Consider the following 19,042-nt stretch of genomic DNA (forward strand, 5'->3'; position numbering starts at 1 on the left):
ATGCTAATCTATACGGTTTTTTTTATTCATAGATTAGCAAGTTCGGCTTACCCTCAGATTTTGCAAAATTACCAATTTTCTTGTTATGCACTGCGCTTGATTTCATCAGATTTCCTTTTTCATCGCCGAAAGTTGCCCGTTAGATGGGAAAGTCAGGTGAGTGAGTGTTTTGTGCGTCAAGTGTGATAATATGTATGTGACCGCTTATTTAGTCTCTACTGCGAGGATCGTGCATCATACTTATTAGTCACCAGTGTTATAGCGCAGTTTCAGAGAAATTTCTTGTCACATTTTGGTTATTGAGTTGTTTGTCCTGGTTGTCGAATACAAGTACACCATGCTGTATTTGACTTTTAACTCGAGCTGCGAAAAACGGTACTTTTCACGTGGTAAACCGTTTTATCAAGATTCGGTTCCTCAAAAACAGAAAATAATCGCTCTCCATTATCTTATGGTTGCTGTTGGTCGACCACCATTTCAAATGATCTGCTTGTGTTTTCTTGGGTTAACTCCTCCGATTAAATTTGTGGCACTACTGTAAAAAGAGGAATTTACATCATACTTTCATTATGAAAATCTCTCAAAGGCGAATGCTGTCTGCTAGAAGAACGATTCACCCTTAGTGATAATTTGCTCATCATTTGTTCAAACACTGTGACAGAAACTTTGGACGTGGAAGCCATTTTTGAATGAAAATCCCTCGATTCATCCTAGCGATTCACTGGAATAGAAACAATTTGTTGTGTGTATGTATACCATTGTAAGCCCCACGCACAAAGTCGGAGACCTAAGAAAGTAAAAATCGTAAAACTGGCACATTCGTTTATTGTAAATAAAACTATTTTATTTTCCGGTATCTTTATCCATGATAAGACACTGACAGGTTCATAGCTTTCGTAATAATTATCACCATGCATTTAAGAAAGGAAGCTGCCAAGATTCAGCGACAGGTGCATATGATAGAAGATCTCAGATTCAGGAGCTCGTGATAAGTACATTTACTTAAGCAACAATAAGCTCTTAAGTTCTTAAATGCATCCCCATCCTGTAGCTAGCTGGATGAGTAGAGATAGATGATAAACATAAAAAAAAAAAACGAAATACTTGCATCATCCTGATCATAATATTGAGATGTGCATCGAAGGCCATCAAAGAAGATATACAAATCACTTTGGATTTCTTTCTCCCAGAGGGAATCTCTTAAAACGCAAAAGAACTATTAGTAAATATCAATTGCTTGTTGGTTTCCTTGTAAGGCTATCGACTTTTGGAGCATTCATAAGCTGGTTCTCGGTGTTATTTTCACAAAGTAAAGTTTAAAAAAAATGTATTTTAATTATCATCTTGCTTGTCTCTTGGTGAAATTGCTATCAAATTTACTCATTATAAAAGGAATTCCAAGTTAAAAAAAAGAATAAAGCCCTAAGGGGGCTCAACTAGGCTCTCCGGAGGTGACGCTAGAATTAAAACTGTCCTTTCCGAAAACATATTGTCTGTGGAGTCTTTAGAGATTGGCGGCGGACATCCGCCAAGTGTTTTATTTTTTTTTTTATCATTTGCGTTTTTCAGATAACCAAAGCGCGGTAAGTTATGACAGATTTTAATTCGTAACTTAAACAAAGTGACGTCGAGACATCCAATATTCATACTACGAGCAGAAACATAGGTTTACATTCGTTACAATGAATCGTGATTTAAGGCAACATTTCAAGGAATGCTTTGTTGCGGGCTTGCAGAATAATGTTACTAACAAAACGTGAATATTATAACATAAAAAAAATAAAAAACAAGCAACCTTAATTAATTTGCGGGTGCACCCAATATTATTTCTCAAGTTTACCAAGTAGTCTAAATTAAAAGGCGGAGTCACAATAATTAAAAAGAAAAAAAAAAGAGAAAAAACATGAAAAAAAAAAACAAAGTGACCCTAATTGTTTTGCAGACGCACCCCATATCATTCCGTTTACCAAGTAATCCAAAATAAAAGGTGAGCTCAAATAATTAAAAAAGGAAAGAAAAGAACATTGATACTGAAAAGCCGAGAAGGTACATGCAGGTACTTCATTCTTAAGCGATCAAATCACCTTTCCTTTAAACTCTTTACAAGGTTAACTAAGAGATGTGTCTGTTTTGTGTGCATCGGAGAGATTAGAACGTTTTTGTTTTTCCGTGTGATACTTTCAATATTAGGACAAGAATTGTGTTATCGAATTAAGAGCGGCCGTCCGTAAATATCGCCCGGAGGTGTGCAATATAAAAAAGTCGAAAATCCCCAAACTTTTCCAGAATATAGGTCTAGATGAACTATTTCTAGAAAAAATACTTTGAGTTCAATTGCATTTTTATTTTTCGCGAACGGCGGCAAAATCGGTTTTGTGGCTCTCACGTCAGCTTCATAAGGTCACAACCATTATTTGAACGTCGCTTGAAAATGAACAAAACTGTAGATGTGACCAAATACCTTCCAAATTGAAAGAACACGTATTTACAAACAGTTTGAAGTGTTCTTTGTTCGATTCCGTTGCAATCTGAATTTTTGGGGAGTTTTTGTTTTTTTTCCAATATTTCACTCATCATTTTGTTTGGCGGACAAAAAATGGCAAAATTGAGAGGGTAAAATCGCACCTTAATATATGGCATGGGGTTATGTCAAGTTAATCCAGCGAAAGAACAACGTTTCTTCTTCAAACAACTACAATAAAATTTTCGGGCTACTCAAACTACGAAATTTTAGGACCCCAAACAAAAGTGACTCAGAGGTCAAAACGCGCTATTCCTTGTCACGCAATTGGAGGTGACAAATCATCAGTGCGCACGTGGAAAAGACAACAGGCCGCTTTGGAAGCGAAATATCGTTACCAATCTGAATAAAAAGATAACCTTGATCAACATCCGTCGTTTCCGCTGCTCAGGTTAACTGAGATTTAATATTTTAGCGGTTATTTTCGAAACAAAACAAGCCAAAATGTAACATCGTCCAGTTCGAAGCGGCCAAGGACGGATACAAACCGTAAAATAAATATGTTTGCCATATTTAAACTTTGATTTGTGTATTGTTTATAAATTTGTACATACCATGCATCAGCACCAAATATTGTTTGTGTATTCGCTGCGTGAACTGCCCCCGCTGTATCGAAATGTTCAGTAAGGATTGCGTGACAGGCAGACCCACAAGTCCTGGGCCACAATATTGCAAGAGCAAGTGTCTTTACCAGAAACACTGGCACTCTTCCTCTATTTTCAGTTTTTTCGTTTGGAACGTTGAAATCTGCTTGAATACTTTTTGGGGGAATTTTTCGGCATAGGGTAAAATATTGACTTCACTGGACTATTTTTCGGACCATTTTTTGGACCATTTTTGGACCATTTTTTTGGACTATTTTTTGGACTATTTTTTGGACTATTTTTTGGACCATTTTATAAGGGGGGAGGTAAACCTTTAGTACTGAGGGAGGGGTGGGTGCAGTCAACAAGTACTGAGGGAGGGGTGAGGGCAGAGTGTTATTACTCAGGGAGGGGTGGTAGGTGGTTTTAATTGTAAACACTACTGGTTAAAGGAGCTTTTACTCGATCGTAATAATTATTTTAATCGGTTTTTCGACTGACTTCTCCTACATCAACATTTTTGCGCTGGGCCGCGGCGTTTCTATGATTTTTTAGTCATGCGAAAGCGAAACTGCCACGTAAACACTGGACTTTAATTCTTAGTGAAAATATCGCGTTTACGATCTTCCATTGTTGAGTTACCAGTCTGACACAGGTTATACTTTATACTGATATACTGTCATACACAGGTTATAGCCTTTTGAGTCGACTTGTGCACCGTCAGTTTTCCTTTGTGTAATTACCAGATTTATCTGTCTTTCTTTTGTCATTGATGTTATCAGACGAGATCACGGAATTTCCGTTCCTTTGCTCTTGACTTAGCCGCAAACATAGAATTCACAAACGCTACCGCAATTTTAACGTTTGTACGTTTACTATATGAAATCATTTTGGTACAATCGTACAAAGCAATATTCTCTCAGGTGTCTCGCAGTCTCGTTAACACAGACCTCGAAAACGCAGACCGTAGACCGCACACCTCAAAAACGCACACCTCGAAAAACGTGTATGCAGTGTGTAATTACCAGATTTATCTCTCTTCCTTTTGTCATTGATGTTATCAGACGAGATCTCGGAATTTCCGTTATGCGAAAGCGAAACTGCCACGTAAACACTGGACTTTAATTTATATTTAACTGAAATACTGCGTTTACGATCCTCCACTGTTGAGTTATCCGTGTGACTTTTGAGTGGACTTGTGTGTGCACTATCAGTTGCTTCACGTTTTACTTTGTGTATACATATATCTTATCAACCGAGCGCGAGGGCGGTACTGGGAGAATATCGGCCCGAGGTCTTGACAATACGGACCCAGCGCAGCGAGGTCCGTACAAAAAAGAGCGAGGGCCGATATTCTTCCAGTACGGTCCCGAGCAAGCTTGGTTAATAAGAGACTTATTACACGACTGAAGTTTAAAGGGACACAAGTGCGGTATCATTCGGGACCATCCGGGACAGTGCCTGGTCCAATACTGAGAGAATATTGACCGGCAATAGGGCATTTTGATTGGCTGATTTTAGCTATTGGCCCTCTGACTTCCCGAGTCGTGTAATAATGTAAGTTATTACTGAATTTATCTATTTTCCTTTTGTCAGTGATCTTATCAGACGAGATCACGGAATTTCACACTACACCGAAAACTTTGGTTGTAAAAATTGTAAAAAAATTGAAAATTTTGTAACAACGTATAAAATTTTGAGTCTGGGCCGTAGCATTTCTTTAGTTGTTTGTCATGCGGTCTGAGGTTTCGAGGTCTGTGTTAACGAGACACCTGAGAGACCCATGATCTCGTCTGATAACATCAATGACAAAAGAAAGACAGATAAATCTGGTAATTACACACTGTATACACAAAGGAAAACTGATGGTACAAAAGTCGACTCAAAAGGCATACGCATAACCTGTGCCAGACTGGTAACTCAACAATGGAGGATCGTAAACGCGATATTTTCAATAAGAATTAAAGTCCAGTGTTTACGTGGCAGTTTCGCTTTCGCATGACTAAAAAATTATGACCCAGCGCAAAAATGTTGATGTAGAGAGAAGTCAGTCGAAAAACCGATTAAAATAATTATTACGATCGAGTAAAAGCTCTATTAACCAGTAGTGTTTAACTTGAACTTGAACTTTATTTTTATTTAGACACGGTAACTCTATCAGATAAAATAATAATATTATTACAATCTATTATTACAATTACATTCTACTTCTGGCCGAGGAAGCCATTGACGTTGTTTAATGATTTTTAGCAGCCTTTTATATGGGGTTCTAGATTTGCCATTCGCCTTTCTCCTTTCTGTATAGTTTTAGATATGCTTTTACTTATCAGATTATTAGACTTTGAATCTGCTCAGATTTGATTCCGTTATTTATAGCTTTCCAGACGCTTTGACATTAAAAAAAAAAGGAGTAGATGTGAGCCGAAAGTGAGTTATTTTGGATCGTTTTTTACGCTGTTAATATTTTGTATTGTAGAGGATTTTATTACATTCTACTTTAATCTATATAAAAGTGATCTAAAATTTAAAAGTGAAATAGAAAAAATAAAGAAATTCTGCTTTACACAGATGCCGTGAGCGCTTTGTCGATTCAGACGAAGAAATCGCGACAACCATTTCGAAAAGATTGAAGTGATTTTGCTTGCCGAAATTCAGGGGACAAGCTGTTCCAGATAACTGCACCGTTATAGCTAAAGCTATTTTTCAGGAAATTGGTGCGGGGCAATGGAACAGCTAGTTTGTTTTCAGAGTTCCTTATATCATAAGGAGGCATAGGCGTACGGGCCGGAGGAGGCGGGGGGGGGGGGGGAGCTGCAGTCCCCCCAAATTTTTGGCAACTCAGATTTTTTGGGCAGCACGAGAAATTGGGCAAAGCTAGTTTTTAAAGAAGCTTGCGTGTGTCTGTGTATTTTTTTCGAAGAGATATTTTCTATTTCAACCTGAAGTCGGCGTTGTAAATAGGCTCGTTTTTCACCGTCTCCCGGGTCCGGTCTTTGATCTTCCCCTTCGGGGGGATGAGTGCGGGCTCAATTTCCCGAACAGCGGCTGGTAATCGAGCCTACGTTGTAAAGGCAATTAAATTCACGCGAGACAGTGGTTGCCTAGCGCGTGATCACTTTCTGGTTATTTTTGAAGGGGATCATATGTTGATATACATATTTGTAATTTTGTTGTTGTTGGGCACTGTGCAGTCCGTGCTGCACTGCACTAGTTACAGTGGGGAATTTCCAGCCGTGAATTAATTAGAGTCAATTTCGGTGTAACTTTCTAGAATCATATTGTAGATTATCTACTGGAGACTCTCAGAGGATCTGAGTCACGTGCTCGGCAACCACTGTCTCGTGTGAATTTAACTGGGTTTACCACGTCCTTTATGGCGTAAAGAATGGAAGAGTGCTCCCCGCTCGGTATCTACGTCCACTGTTACGGACATGTGCTCAACCTCGCCCTTAAGGATACTATGACACAGACTGAACCATTGCGAAACGCTCTGGTAACTTTCCAGGCTCCGTATAACCTTTTAGAAGCGAGTCCCAAACGACACGCCTTGTTTAGTGACACAGACGTAAAAGGTGAGGATCTAGAACTGACGCTGAATTCATTAAGTACCACGCGATGGTCATGCCGGTGGGAAGCCGCAAAGGCCGTACACGGGCAAATGGAACGAATTGTAAAAGCCCTGCTCACACTGTCTTCAGACAAAGATCCAAAAACCTACTCTGAGAGCAGAGCCTTATTGAACGCCATTTGCGACTTGGAGTTTGTCTTTGGGCTGTGTGTACTGAAAGTAATCCTAAGCAACACTAGTAGTCTGTGCCGATATCTTCAGGGGAAGACGGTCGACGTCATCTCCGCTCGTAGAAATGCCGACTTGACTATTCAGACCCTGCGCCAGTGTCGGAGTGAAGAAAGTTTCAAAAGTGTATGGCAGTTAGCATCAGCAATGGGTCTGAAAATGAAGAATTGGCTGACCATTTCTTAGTTTGAATTACGAGAAACCAGGGCACCTAGACAAACGCCGTCCTGTCGCCTTCAAACCCTTGTAGGCGAACACGCGCAAAGACAAACGCAGACACCGGAATCGCACCATCGTATAAATACTCACTATGCGTCCATCTATAAGATGCTGTCTGAGCTTGAGCTCAGGTTTAGCGGAAAAGACCAGGAAATGCTCTGTGATTTGGGAAATATCTGTCAGAGTGAAACACCAGATAAAAAAAGCTTCTCCGAGTTGCTAAATTTTACAAAATCGACGGGGAGATTCTGGAAGCCAAGCAGAAAATGTTCGCGAGTTTTCGTCGTGTACGGGATTAGGCTATATGACTGTTTCAGAAATGTGAAGATGTCCGGGTGAGTGTAGTCCTGAGAAGGACTGTTGTCGGTGGTAGTGACTGACGTTTCGACAACCTGTGCGGAAGTCGTCATCAGAGTCAAGTGAATGATTGTTGTCAGTGGAATGTTCTTATTCCAGTTCGTGTCAAATGATCAGTTGGTTTTGCTGTGCGCGTGATGTTATTGGCTGTAAGACTCAAGTGACGTAAGTCGGTCGTGATTGGTCTGTTTCGATCTGTCGGTAAAGTTAGGTCGTTATTTTTCGGTCGTTGGTGATGTTTATGTCGTGAATGAGTCGTTTGTATGGAGCGGGTAGTTGTTGACATCTGTTTTAGGGGAGTCTGTTCTAAGTTAGTAAACCAGCTTTCCAGAGTCAGTCGTTGAAAATAGTCAGTGCTGTAGGTTAGGCATTGCGCAGAGTCCCAGTCAATGTTGTGGTTGGTAAGTCGATGGTGTTCAGCAATGTGATTGCTGTCATCACCTTTCCTCGTCGCCCGTCTGTGTTCAATCAGTCTTGTTGTGAGGTTTCTGCCAGTGTCACCGATGTAGGAGGCTTGGCAGTCAGAACAATTGATCTTGTAAATCGTTCCATGTCTGTTCCTCGGTTCGGCTTTGTCTTTAACGTTGGTTAGTACCTGACGTAGTGTGGTGATAGGTTTGTGGGCGACGCGGATATTGAAGGGTAGTAAGATGCGCGAGATGTTTTCAGACATGCCTTCTATGTACGGTATGGTTGCTGTAGTCGTAGGGGTTGCGGTGTCGTTTGTTTCGGTAGTGGTAGTGGGTCGGTGAGTGTTTCGTCGGATGAAGTCGTTGTTGTAGTTGTTCTTCGAAAAAACACGGTGAAGGTATTTGTTCTCGTCGGATAAGCTGTCTGTCGAGCCGCATACTAGTTGTGCGCGTCGTGTTAGAGTTCTGACAGTTGTGGCTTTGTGTGATGTAGGGTTGTAGGATGACTCGTCTAGTAATCTTTCGGTGTGTGTCGGTTTCCTGTAAACTGTCGTCCGTAATGAGTTGTCGTTGTGGCTTACCAGGAAGTCTAGAAAAGGAAGTTTGCCATTTTCTTCGACTTCTCTGGTAAACTGTATGTCAGTGTTTTGTTCGTTAAGGTGGTGGTGAAATGCGTCGATTTCGTCGTGTCGAACGGCGGTGAATGTGTCGTCAACGTAACGTAACCAAAGCGGTATCGTCTGTCGGCAAGTCGAAAGGGCGTGTTCCTCGATGTTCTGCATCACAATTTCTGCTATAACAACAGAAACTGGAGACCCCCAGAAGGGAAGGGGGGTCTCCAGCTTAGCAAATAACCAATTTTCAGTTTTGGTTATTTACAAACTGAACCAATTTTCAGTTTTGGTTATTTAGCAAATAACCAATTTTCAGTTTTGGTTATTTAGCAAATAACTAATTTTCAGTTTTGGTTATTTAGCAAATAACCAATTTTCAGTTTTGGTTATTTAGCAAATAACCAATTTTCAGTTTTGGTTATTTACAAAAAACCAATTTCGGGTTTTGATTATTTAGCACATAGCCAATTTTCAGTTTTGGTTATTTACAAATAAGCAATTTTCAGTTTTGGTTATTTAGCAAATAACCACTTTGCAATTTTGGTTATTTAGCAAATAACCACATTCATGTTTTGGTTATTTGCTAAATAACCAATGTCTCGTTTTGGTTATTTATAAATAACCAAATAGCAATGTGGTTATTTACATATAACCATACTTGTTTTGGTTATATACAAATAACCACTCTAAATAATAAAAATACATTTGGCGCCCCATACTTAAGAGCTACAAGTCAAAGGGAATTTGTTCGATTGCTCTCAAATTTTGACAGCAGCTAGTTTTACATACAAAAAACAAAAACGTGTCTCCGATTTTTTTATTTCTAAATCCTTTTATTTCAAGAGCCATTTTGGTACTATCACTCCACATTTTTTTAATCCTATTTAAAATATGTTCTGTAACTTTTCACTGAAATTGATTATGGCAAATCGCAGACACTTTTTTTAGCGCTTTGGCCCCTTTTAACTCGAGCTGCGAAAAAAGGTACTTTTCACGTGGTAAACCGTTTTATCGAGATTCGGTTCCTCAAAAACAGAAAATACTCGCCCTCCATTCTCTTATGGTCGTTATCGGTCGACCACCATTACATCTGCTTGTGCTTTTTCTTGGGTTCACCCCGCCGATCAAATTTGTGGCACTACTGTAAAAAGAGGAATTTACATTATACTTTCATTATGAAAATCCCTCAAAGACGAATGCTGTCGGCTAGAAGAACGATTCACCCTTAGTCATAATTTGCTCATCATTTGTTCAAACACTGTGACAGAAACTTTGGATATTGAAGCCATTTTTGAATGAAAATCCCTCGATTCATCCTAGCGATTCCCTGGAATAGAAACAATATTTGTTGCGTGTATGCATACCATTGTAAGCCCCACGCACAAAGTCGGAGACCTAAGAAAGTAAAAATCGTAAAACTGGCACATTAGTTTATTGTAAATAAAACCATTCTGTTTTCCTAGATCTTTATCCATGATAAGACACTTACAGGTTCATAGCTTTCGTACGAATTATCACTATGCTTATAAGAAAGGAAGCTGCCAAGATTCAGCGACAGGTGCATATGATTGAAGATATCAGATTAAAGCGCTCGTGATAAGTATATTTACTTAAGCAACAACAAGACCTTAAGTACTTAAATGGATTCCCATCCTGCAACTAGCTGGATGAGTAGAGATAGATGATAAGGATAAAAAATAAGAACAAAAATAATTGTATCATCATGATCATAATCTTGAAATGTGCATCGAAGGCCATAAAAGAAGACATACAAATCACTTTGGATTTCTTTCTCCCAGAGGGAATCTCTTAAAACGCAAATGAACTATTAATAAATATCAATTGCTTGTTGGTTTCCTTGTAAAGCTATCGACTTGTGGAGCATTCATAAGCTGGTTCTCGGTGTTATTTTCACAAAGTAAAGTTTAAAAAAATGTATTTTAATTATCATCTTGTTTGTCTCTTGGTGAAATTGTCATCAAATTTATTCACTTTAAAAGGATTTCCAAGTGAAAAAAAAATAAAGCCCTAAGGGGGCTCAACTAGGCTCTCCGGAGGTTATGCCAGAATTAAAACTGTCCTTTCTGAAAACATATTTTCTGTGGAGTCTTTAGAGATTGGCGGCGGACATCCGCCAAGTGTTGTTGTTTTTCTTTGTCATTGGTGCATTTATTAGATAACCAAAGCGCGGTAAGTTATGGCAGATTTTAATTCGGAACGTAAACAAAGTGACGTCGAGATATCCAATATTCACATTACGAGCGGAAACAGAGGTTTGCATTCGTTACAATGAATCGTGGTTCAAGGCAACATTTCAAGGAATGCTTTGTTGCGGGCTTGCAGAATAAGGGTACTAACAAAACGTGAATATTACAACATAAAAAAAAAAACAAGCAACCTTAATTAATTTGCAGGTGCACCCAATATTATTTCTCAAGTGTACCAAGTAGTCTAAATTAAAAGGCCGGAGCCACAATAATTAAAAAGGAAAAAAAAAGAGGAAAAAAAATTAAAAAAACAAAGTGACCCTAATTGTTTTGCAGGTGCACCCCATATTATTCCTTAAGTTTACCAAGTAATCCAAAATAAAAGGAATAATTCAAAAAGGAAAGAAATTTAAAGAAAATTGAGACTGAAAAGCCGAGAAGGTACATGCAGATACTTCATTGTTAAGCGATCAAATAGCCTTTCCTTTAAACTCTTAACAAGGTTAACTAAGAGATGTGTCTGTGTTGTGTGTATCGGAGAGGTTTGAATGTTTTTGTTTTTCCGTGTGGTACTTTCAATTTTAGGACAAGGATTGTGTTATCAAATTAAGAACGTTTTGGCTGCACTCGCGATATCACTTGATTAACATAACATATTTATATCAGTGAATGCAGATCAGACAGATTGCTGTCAAGACAACTAATTCAGGTTAGTTCAGTCTTATATTTTAAAATAAAAGATCTGTTCAAAAAACACAGATCGCCAAAGACATATTTTTTAAGAAGGATTCTCTTCTGTTTGTAATAAACCTCGTTCTGATTTACATCTCGTAACTATTTTACTAAGTTAAAATAATGATATGTTTCGATTGTTTTCCAAAACTATTGTGTCGAAAGGATAAGATTGCAAAGGCGGCGATACATAACAAATTTTACTAATCACTCTCGTGCATTGGTGGCGGCATCCAAATGAAAGACAAACAACAATGATAAATCAAGCATGTTTGAAGTGATTCTTGTTTCGAATTTTTTCTGACTATACACCCGGATAGAAGACATCATCACACATTGGAATCAGTCGATTATATTTGTTAGTATCGCTTACAACGAACAACTAAGGGAAACGAGTGAACGTGTCTAGGAGAGTTGGCTTTTACGGGAAACTCTTCTTAGTTTTTATCAATGATCGTTGAAATGCAAAGCAGCGAAATAAGGACTTGTATATCCTCTTGGTTGCGGAGTAGAAAGCACAAGTTTCAATTCACGATAGCAATGAAGCGTTTTTTTTTTTCAACACAGAATATTGAAATAATTCTTTGGAAAATAACTTAGATTTTCAGACTTAAAGAGCTACTAACCCCTTCTTTACACCTGCCTTTCTCAGAAGCTGTTTAACCGATAAGCTTTTTGAGGGAGGTGAGGGATGCGGCAAAAGGAGATAAGTTGATATGGTTACGCTAAGAAAAGCATCCCAGGCGTTCATCCTTTTTGAGGAAATTATAAAGGGAAGTGCTCAAAAAGCATCAGAATTTCCGCTGTTTGCATTAGGCCACATTTAGACGAGTTTTTGGTAAATTCGATTTCTTAAAAGATTCAAGAAGGAGGTTATTTCAGATGGCGTCGGCTTTCAGCAGCATTCATAATTTATTCATTTCAACTAAGAGTTGAAATGAGTATTTTCAGTTATGAATATTTTCAGTAAATGTTGTCAGAGGGTTAAAAAACTGCGAAAGCCTGAGGCAAGTTACCATTTTCCTTTGTGCACAAGTGGAATATGTCTACATCAATCATTCCGTCAGTCTGCTTAAAACAGCGATTTTCCCACAACATGTATAAATATTCATTGATAAACGGTGTTGAAAAAGAATATTCCCCGATGGTCATACGTGCGACAGAATCGCCAATTCTTTTTTTTTTTTTTTTTTTTTTTTTTATTGTTATCATGTTTACTCTTCAGACAACATACATGTCCTGTCCAGGTAATTGGGTTTGAATACTATCAAGAAGAAAAGAAAAGACTTAACTTTTACTCGAAACTCGTTACGAAATTAAGAAGAGAAAGGAATTTAAAATGATTTCAAGTGCAATTCAAGTAAGAGAAGTTATGACAGGTTATGACAGCCCAATGGGAACCCGTCACCCAGGGCTGCACTGTCCTTCGGAAAACCTTATCGCGATCGGCACACAGCTCACAGTATAACTCGATCACTTCCGAGGTTTATTCGTTGCCCCTTGTATAACCTGCCTTTCAAAATCAATTGAAATGAAAGACGATCCAACAAATCTACATGAAAATGACTTTTAAAGTAAAATTGTGCCTATAGGGCGTCAAAATCAAATTGAAAGTGATATTCCTATTTAAATTCACGACTCATACTCAAGAGTGGGTGTGCAGCTCGAACTAGGAGCCCGAGTATTTAATGCTGTCCGACAAAGTTACACAGAATAGTAAACAACCGTGAGTCATCACCTCTCGGGCTAAAACGTTTAGTGTGCCGCCGCCTGATACGAAAACCCAAAAACCCAATGTGAAAAATAGGAACGTATTCCCCATCCAAATGCAGGCGTACCGACCTCTGGGGGTTAGAGGTAAAACAGCTTAATTACATGCAAGATAAAATTTAACATAAAACCAGAAAAGTTCGAGAGCTGAGATGAAACATTACAAATGTCAAACCTTAAATACAACAAAAGACTCAATTAACGCCATAGCGGCTCACGTGCTAACATACCAATAGAAAATATTTACATTCCTTGTCACTGCCACTTATAGTTTAGTCCCGCCGAATGTAAATACATTTTCAAGTTGCTGCTACTGTTTTGAACCGTATTTCTGCAATCTCCATTGCGTGACTCTTCACCACTTGATTAAAGCCGCTCAGCCTCAGGAAAACGAATATATCACACGAAAGGAGTTTATGTCGACCACAAAAAAACATTTCAAGTCGGTGAAAGATATCGTAAACATTTGTTTTTATTTGTGTTGAAGCTTTTCCCATTTACATCCTTTTCAAAGTTACACGACGTGATGTATTGTTAAAACTTGTAATTAATCACTCCTCAAAACACTGGCTTGGACAGATTCTGTTTACATTACTAACGTATTTCTTTTCTCATGCAATACTCTAGTATTTTAAGATGTGTCAGAGGGATGTTTTACAAGTATTTAAAAGTGTTTCAAATATTGACGAGTCTGCTCCCAACAAATTGTAAATATCGGTGTGAATGTTAAACAATTTTCGAGAATTCTGCTCATCGGATAAAATCCAAAGGGTCAGATTGAAAGTCGATAAGCATTGCAAGGGCACAAGACGGTACCACAGCCTCGTGTAAACGTTCTGCAGCAAAGATAAATATCATACGTTAATACCAACGAAATCCTATTAGGATAAGTTTGTGTGAAACTGAATTAACTAAAGTATAGGTAATCTAAAAAAGAATTAAAATGTTTGTAAATTTATTGAACCAAGCCGGTGAGACTCTCCTGTAAGCTGTTAATTACTTTTGTCTACAGAAAGAGAGGTGAAAAACAGGTAACGATTTGTTTAAAATATCGTTAGCTGAAGAAACTAATTCAAATCTAATATAGAAACATGGAAATGCAAATGAAGAGGGCACTGAATTTCGATTTTAAAAACTGGTTAAAAAAGTTCACTCACAATTCGGAGTGAATTCGCTAAATTACCCAGGCTGTGTTGAGTCTCAAAACTACTCCAGTTTTCCTTTGCCATATCGTTAATTTATTCAGTGTTGTAAAAATCCGAATAATTTTTTTTGTAAGTCGTCAGTCGCAAATAAAGGTCTTCGAAAACAAAGAAATCATAGGTACCATTAAGGTTACCGTGCACCTTCAGGGGTGTCTCGCGTGCAAGCGATGAAGCGCGTCCGATTTAAACTGTAGATATCTAAACCCCTATATCAAATTAAAGCTTATAGGACTGGCTATCAGACTATACCAAAAATTTTGAAAAAAATGAACTGTCGAATTTTTCACGACTTTTAAATGCGAGCGCCCGAATCACCTTTTAAGAGGTACAAGTCAAAGGGAACTTGTTCGCTTGCTCTCAAATTTTGACAGTAGCTAGTTTTACATATAAACGACAAAAACGTGTCTCCGAATTTTTTATTTCTAAATCCTTTTTTTCAAGAGCCATTTTTGTACTATCACCCCACATTTTTTTAATCCTATTTAAAAATTGTTCTGTAACTTTTCACTGAAATTGATTATGGCAAATCGCAGATATTTTTTTTTTAGCGCTTTGGCCCCGGAAATGGAGGAACATATTAAATAAGCGAAAAACAAAATTCGCTTTAACATATAACGTTCATAAGGTGATTCGGGCGCTCGCATTTAGAAGTCGTGAAAAATTCGACAATTCACTTTTTTCAAAATTTTTGGTATATTTTTTCCAGTCCTAAAAGCTTTGATTTGATATAGGGGTTGATATCTACAGTTTAAATCGGACGCGCTACATCGCTTGCACGCGAGACACCCCTGAAGGTGCACGGTAACCTTAAACAAGCAGAGTTGACGGACGTCGCCAGAGAACGTGCACGTCTTCAGTAATCCTGTATTGATTTCACTTAACTATGTCAAATCAGCTACATTAGACACGCTGTCGAGTTATTTTTATACATTTTCTTGTTGCAAAAACTTTTAAAAGTAGGGATTGTAATGACCGGAATATCTGTTTCTTTAGCAGGTCATTCGACAGCAGTTTTGAGAGCCTCTCAAAATGTCTGACGTTGCCCTGACAGTCATTCTTACCTTACTCATCATTGCGAACATCATTGGTAACTGTCTGGTTTGTTTTGTCATAAAGACAAACCAAGATATGAGGTGAGTTGAGCCTGTTTAGAAGCAGTTTAAAATCCCTGCAGTCATCATGCTTCTTTTTTGTTCGAATGTTTGTTTGTTTGTCTGTTTTACCATCCATAACCTTTTTCCATCATTTATCACATTTATCCGACAGAACTCCCATCAATTATCTGCTTGTAAACTTGGCCATATCAGACATCACTTTCGCAGCATTTGTAGCACCTAACCATGTTTTGAAAAAACTCTTCACCCATCCAGATGGAGCACTTGGTTCAAATATTTGCAAATTTCTAACGAGTGGAAACATGGCCTGGGTGGGTGCGGCTTCGTCTTCTGTGACGCTTGTTGTAATAGCAATTGAACGCTACTACACTGTAATGTGTCCTATTGGTAGTAGACGAAAACTCAACAAGCGTGTAGTGAAGGTAAGAAAGTATCAGGTGATAAAAACGCTTATAATCTTGTCCTTCTCTTTTTAGCTTGCTCCAAGAAATATTTCAACCGTAAAACGCTCAGTTTATAACTTTAAAGTGTGTCACTAAAATTTCGACGGTGATAATGAATTTCAGATCATCATTTGTGGATGTTGGATCTTTGCACTGGCTTTGAATTCGCCAATGATCTCAGTGACGACATTCGATGACGAAAGTGGTGACTGCAAGTGGGATTGGCCTGAACAGTGGATGGGTGTGGCAAATGAGACCACGTGGCTTGTACTGTTAGCCTGTATTCCTTTAACAATAATGACAGGTTTATACTCAAGCGTTGTTCATAGTTTGTGGTTTAAACGAAATGATGATCAGGAACTCGCCTATCGTCAGAAGGTAAGAACCAGGCCTTAACTTCAAAAATACCAGTTAAGGAATAGCAAGAGATTATCTAGTGCACTCCATTACAGAAACTACACGGGAGGCCACCAACAGTCGCGTTAAAAAAGAGAAACCTACAGATGAAAGAAAATTGACATAGATCTTGCAAAAGGTCGAGTTCCTCGGCAATTTAGCATTCAAGTATTATAATGCGTTTCATGTTTAGCGCCAATCTTGAGTCTGCATATTCTATCACACAGAAATTTCGAAATAGCCGCTTTGGTCAAACACTTCAGTAGGAAAGTCGACCACTGGATTTGTTATTTTTTTTTCTAATTTCTAGGGTGTCCTAAGGGTTAGGAAACGAGTCACTTTGAGTGTAATCACCGTCAGTGCTATATTTGGGATCTGTTGGATTACTGGCCTTCTTATCTACGTCCTAAGCTACTACGACGTCCATATGTTTGGGGAAGCTTCATACGCCATTTCAGACACCTTGTTCATGTTTAATTCAGCTGTAAATCCTCTTGTTTATTCTCTTCTAAATGACCGTTTCAAGAGGAAGATCAAGGCTATGTTTTGCAGCAGATGCACATCCAGGGTTCATACCTCGAGTGAAAGTGCAAGCATAGAGTTACCTAAAAACCCTTCTCGTAACAACAACACTGCAGCTGGATATATCGACTAAAATTCAATTTTTCAATAATAAGGTTGAGGCTCACGAAGAGTTTTTCGACCCGTACATAAAAATAAATGTTGTAAGGCGCATGCGTGGTTTATCATAAACAGAAATTGCTGAGTTTACCACAAAAAATATTCGCCAGCTCCACCGTGTTTGTGTGGTAGATTTATACTTATTCAGATAATTATGTACGTGAAAGAGATAATAAGGAGTGCCATTAATTCCTATTGGTACTTAACAAGTTTGTGAAAATAAATGATATTTTTAAAAGACCTATTTGGACAATAGCTATTGCCATCTTCGGTTAAAATACTTGCAAAGTACAAAGTTGATTTTAAAGTTTGTACACAATCTCATGGGACAAAACAACAAAGTGTTTTCTATTGTTATTGTCAAATTGTCTCTATTGTTGTTTTGTTCCATGAGTACTGTGTACACTTTGAATTCAACTTTGTATTTTGTATATATTTTAACTGAAGATGACGGTAGTTACTGTCGAAACATTTCCGAAACATTTTAAAAGTTTTAAAAATATCATTTATTTCCTCAAATTCGTTACATATCTGCTCCTACCTAGACTTACTTGATAATTATATCAAAGTTCACTGCCCGTACGCATGTGCATGTTTGGCCTCTCAGACAAAAGTATTGTGTCGATTATGCTTGATAGTTTATAGTTATTGGATGATAGAATTTCAAGGCATAAATTTAAATATATGTCTTGATGCATAAATATTTCATTGCAATCTAGGCTGCACAGTGGAAAATTCTTGTAAGCAAAGAGTTCTTTCCAGAGGGGCTCGTGACAATGTGTTGACTATGTATAAATATTTAACTAATGTGAAGATATGATGCATGAAACTCAGTCATCTCTTAATTTTCGCAAGACGATTAAAATTAGTATCCAACCTTGCGAACTTCATCTATGTTAATTATTGTGAGAAGTAAAGTCAGTAGGGTTCTCGTGGAGTATTCGATTTTCGAGATAATTACAATCCGTGAAACTGCTTTTTCATTTTCCATCTATTTTATAAAAGAAATACTTCTAAGGCGCATGTTTGAGAATTATCGTAACAGACGAATGCTAGAATTACTATTTAAAGTGCCACTGAAACGAAATTTTCGTATGTGAGATTTTTGCATGATAATAAAGTTTGAACCTTACTAACAAGCGCTGTGAGTTTTTTTTTGGTCCAACGGAGCGCGGAAAACTTTCTTCTAGCCCTTTAAACTCGGCTAGTCGAGCCCAAAATTGGCGGCCATCTTGGCGCGGCCAAAACAATGTTGTGACGTCACTGGTTGAATACATCTCAGAACTCCGAGTAAACCCCAAGTGAGCATGGAGTGCGGCGAAATTGTTAAGAAGCCCCCAAAAAAGTTTTTGGCAAGTACTGTGTTGCTGGTGGGCCCGGAAATGTAAGTTGTACTAATAACTTCAGAAGAGAGGGCCTATCGATGCATATGTTTCCTCGTCACGATGTAACTCGCGAGAAATGGGTTCGCTTCGTGCGAAGACATCGGGCAAAGTGGCAGCCATCGAAAATATCACTACTGAGTTCCGTGCATTTTGAATTGTCAAACTTTGAGCAGCGACTCGATCTAAATCCTGGGGAAGGCTCTAGCTTCCTTTCAAACAAAGCGGTTAAAGAAGGATGCTGTGCCAACCAAAGATGGTGTACAGCAGCAAGAAAATGCCTTCTCCTCGTGTGAGCAAAGAATTGTAAGTGTGTGTTTACAAACGGTGTGAAATTCCGCTTGGCGTTTGGACCGGAGGAATAAATACGCAGTTTGTTGCTTCAAGAACAGGACGGTTTGTTAATGGAGAAAAGTCGGGATGGTTCCAAATGCATTCCGAATCAAGACCGATAAATGTAAACTTCCTTCTCGTCTGGAGTATTTCGTAACAGCATCTAACGTCACGCGCCCCAGCTAAGTGTGTAACACTGCAATTTCCACACGTACACCTGTAAACAGAAATGTTTAGACTTAAGCCTGAAGGTTCAATCGAAAAAAAAAATCACAGC

At 38.3% G+C, this 19,042-nt stretch overlaps 1 protein-coding gene and 1 long non-coding RNA gene across 5 annotated transcripts in view; both read left to right on the forward strand.

Annotated features, from left to right (window-relative positions):
• LOC148725064 (uncharacterized) overlaps window positions 1-19,042 on the forward strand; it is a 249,609-nt gene that overhangs the window by 176,657 nt on the left and 53,910 nt on the right. The gene's annotated exons all lie outside the window — the stretch shown is intronic.
• Window positions 9-19,022, forward strand: LOC111343477 (substance-K receptor). 4 transcript variants are annotated; one of them, XM_022950665.2, is made up of 5 exons: window positions 9-156; window positions 15,409-15,548; window positions 15,682-15,952; window positions 16,097-16,351; window positions 16,680-19,022. In XM_022950665.2, the coding sequence occupies exons 2-5, from the start codon at window positions 15,445-15,447 to the stop codon at window positions 17,022-17,024; spliced, it is 975 nt and encodes a 324-aa protein (XP_022806400.1). In that variant the 5' UTR covers window positions 9-156; window positions 15,409-15,444; the 3' UTR covers window positions 17,025-19,022. The 4 variants fall into 4 exon arrangements, with proteins under 4 accessions (XP_022806400.1, XP_022806401.1, XP_088585654.1 ...); XM_022950666.2 differs by lacking the exon at window positions 9-156 and adding an exon at window positions 10,091-11,417; XM_088729528.1 differs by lacking the exon at window positions 9-156 and adding an exon at window positions 11,435-11,798.

Source organism: Stylophora pistillata, chromosome 8 (genome assembly GCF_964205215.1).
Source record: "Stylophora pistillata chromosome 8, jaStyPist1.2, whole genome shotgun sequence".
Classification (NCBI taxonomy): Eukaryota; Metazoa; Cnidaria; class Anthozoa; order Scleractinia; family Pocilloporidae; genus Stylophora; species Stylophora pistillata.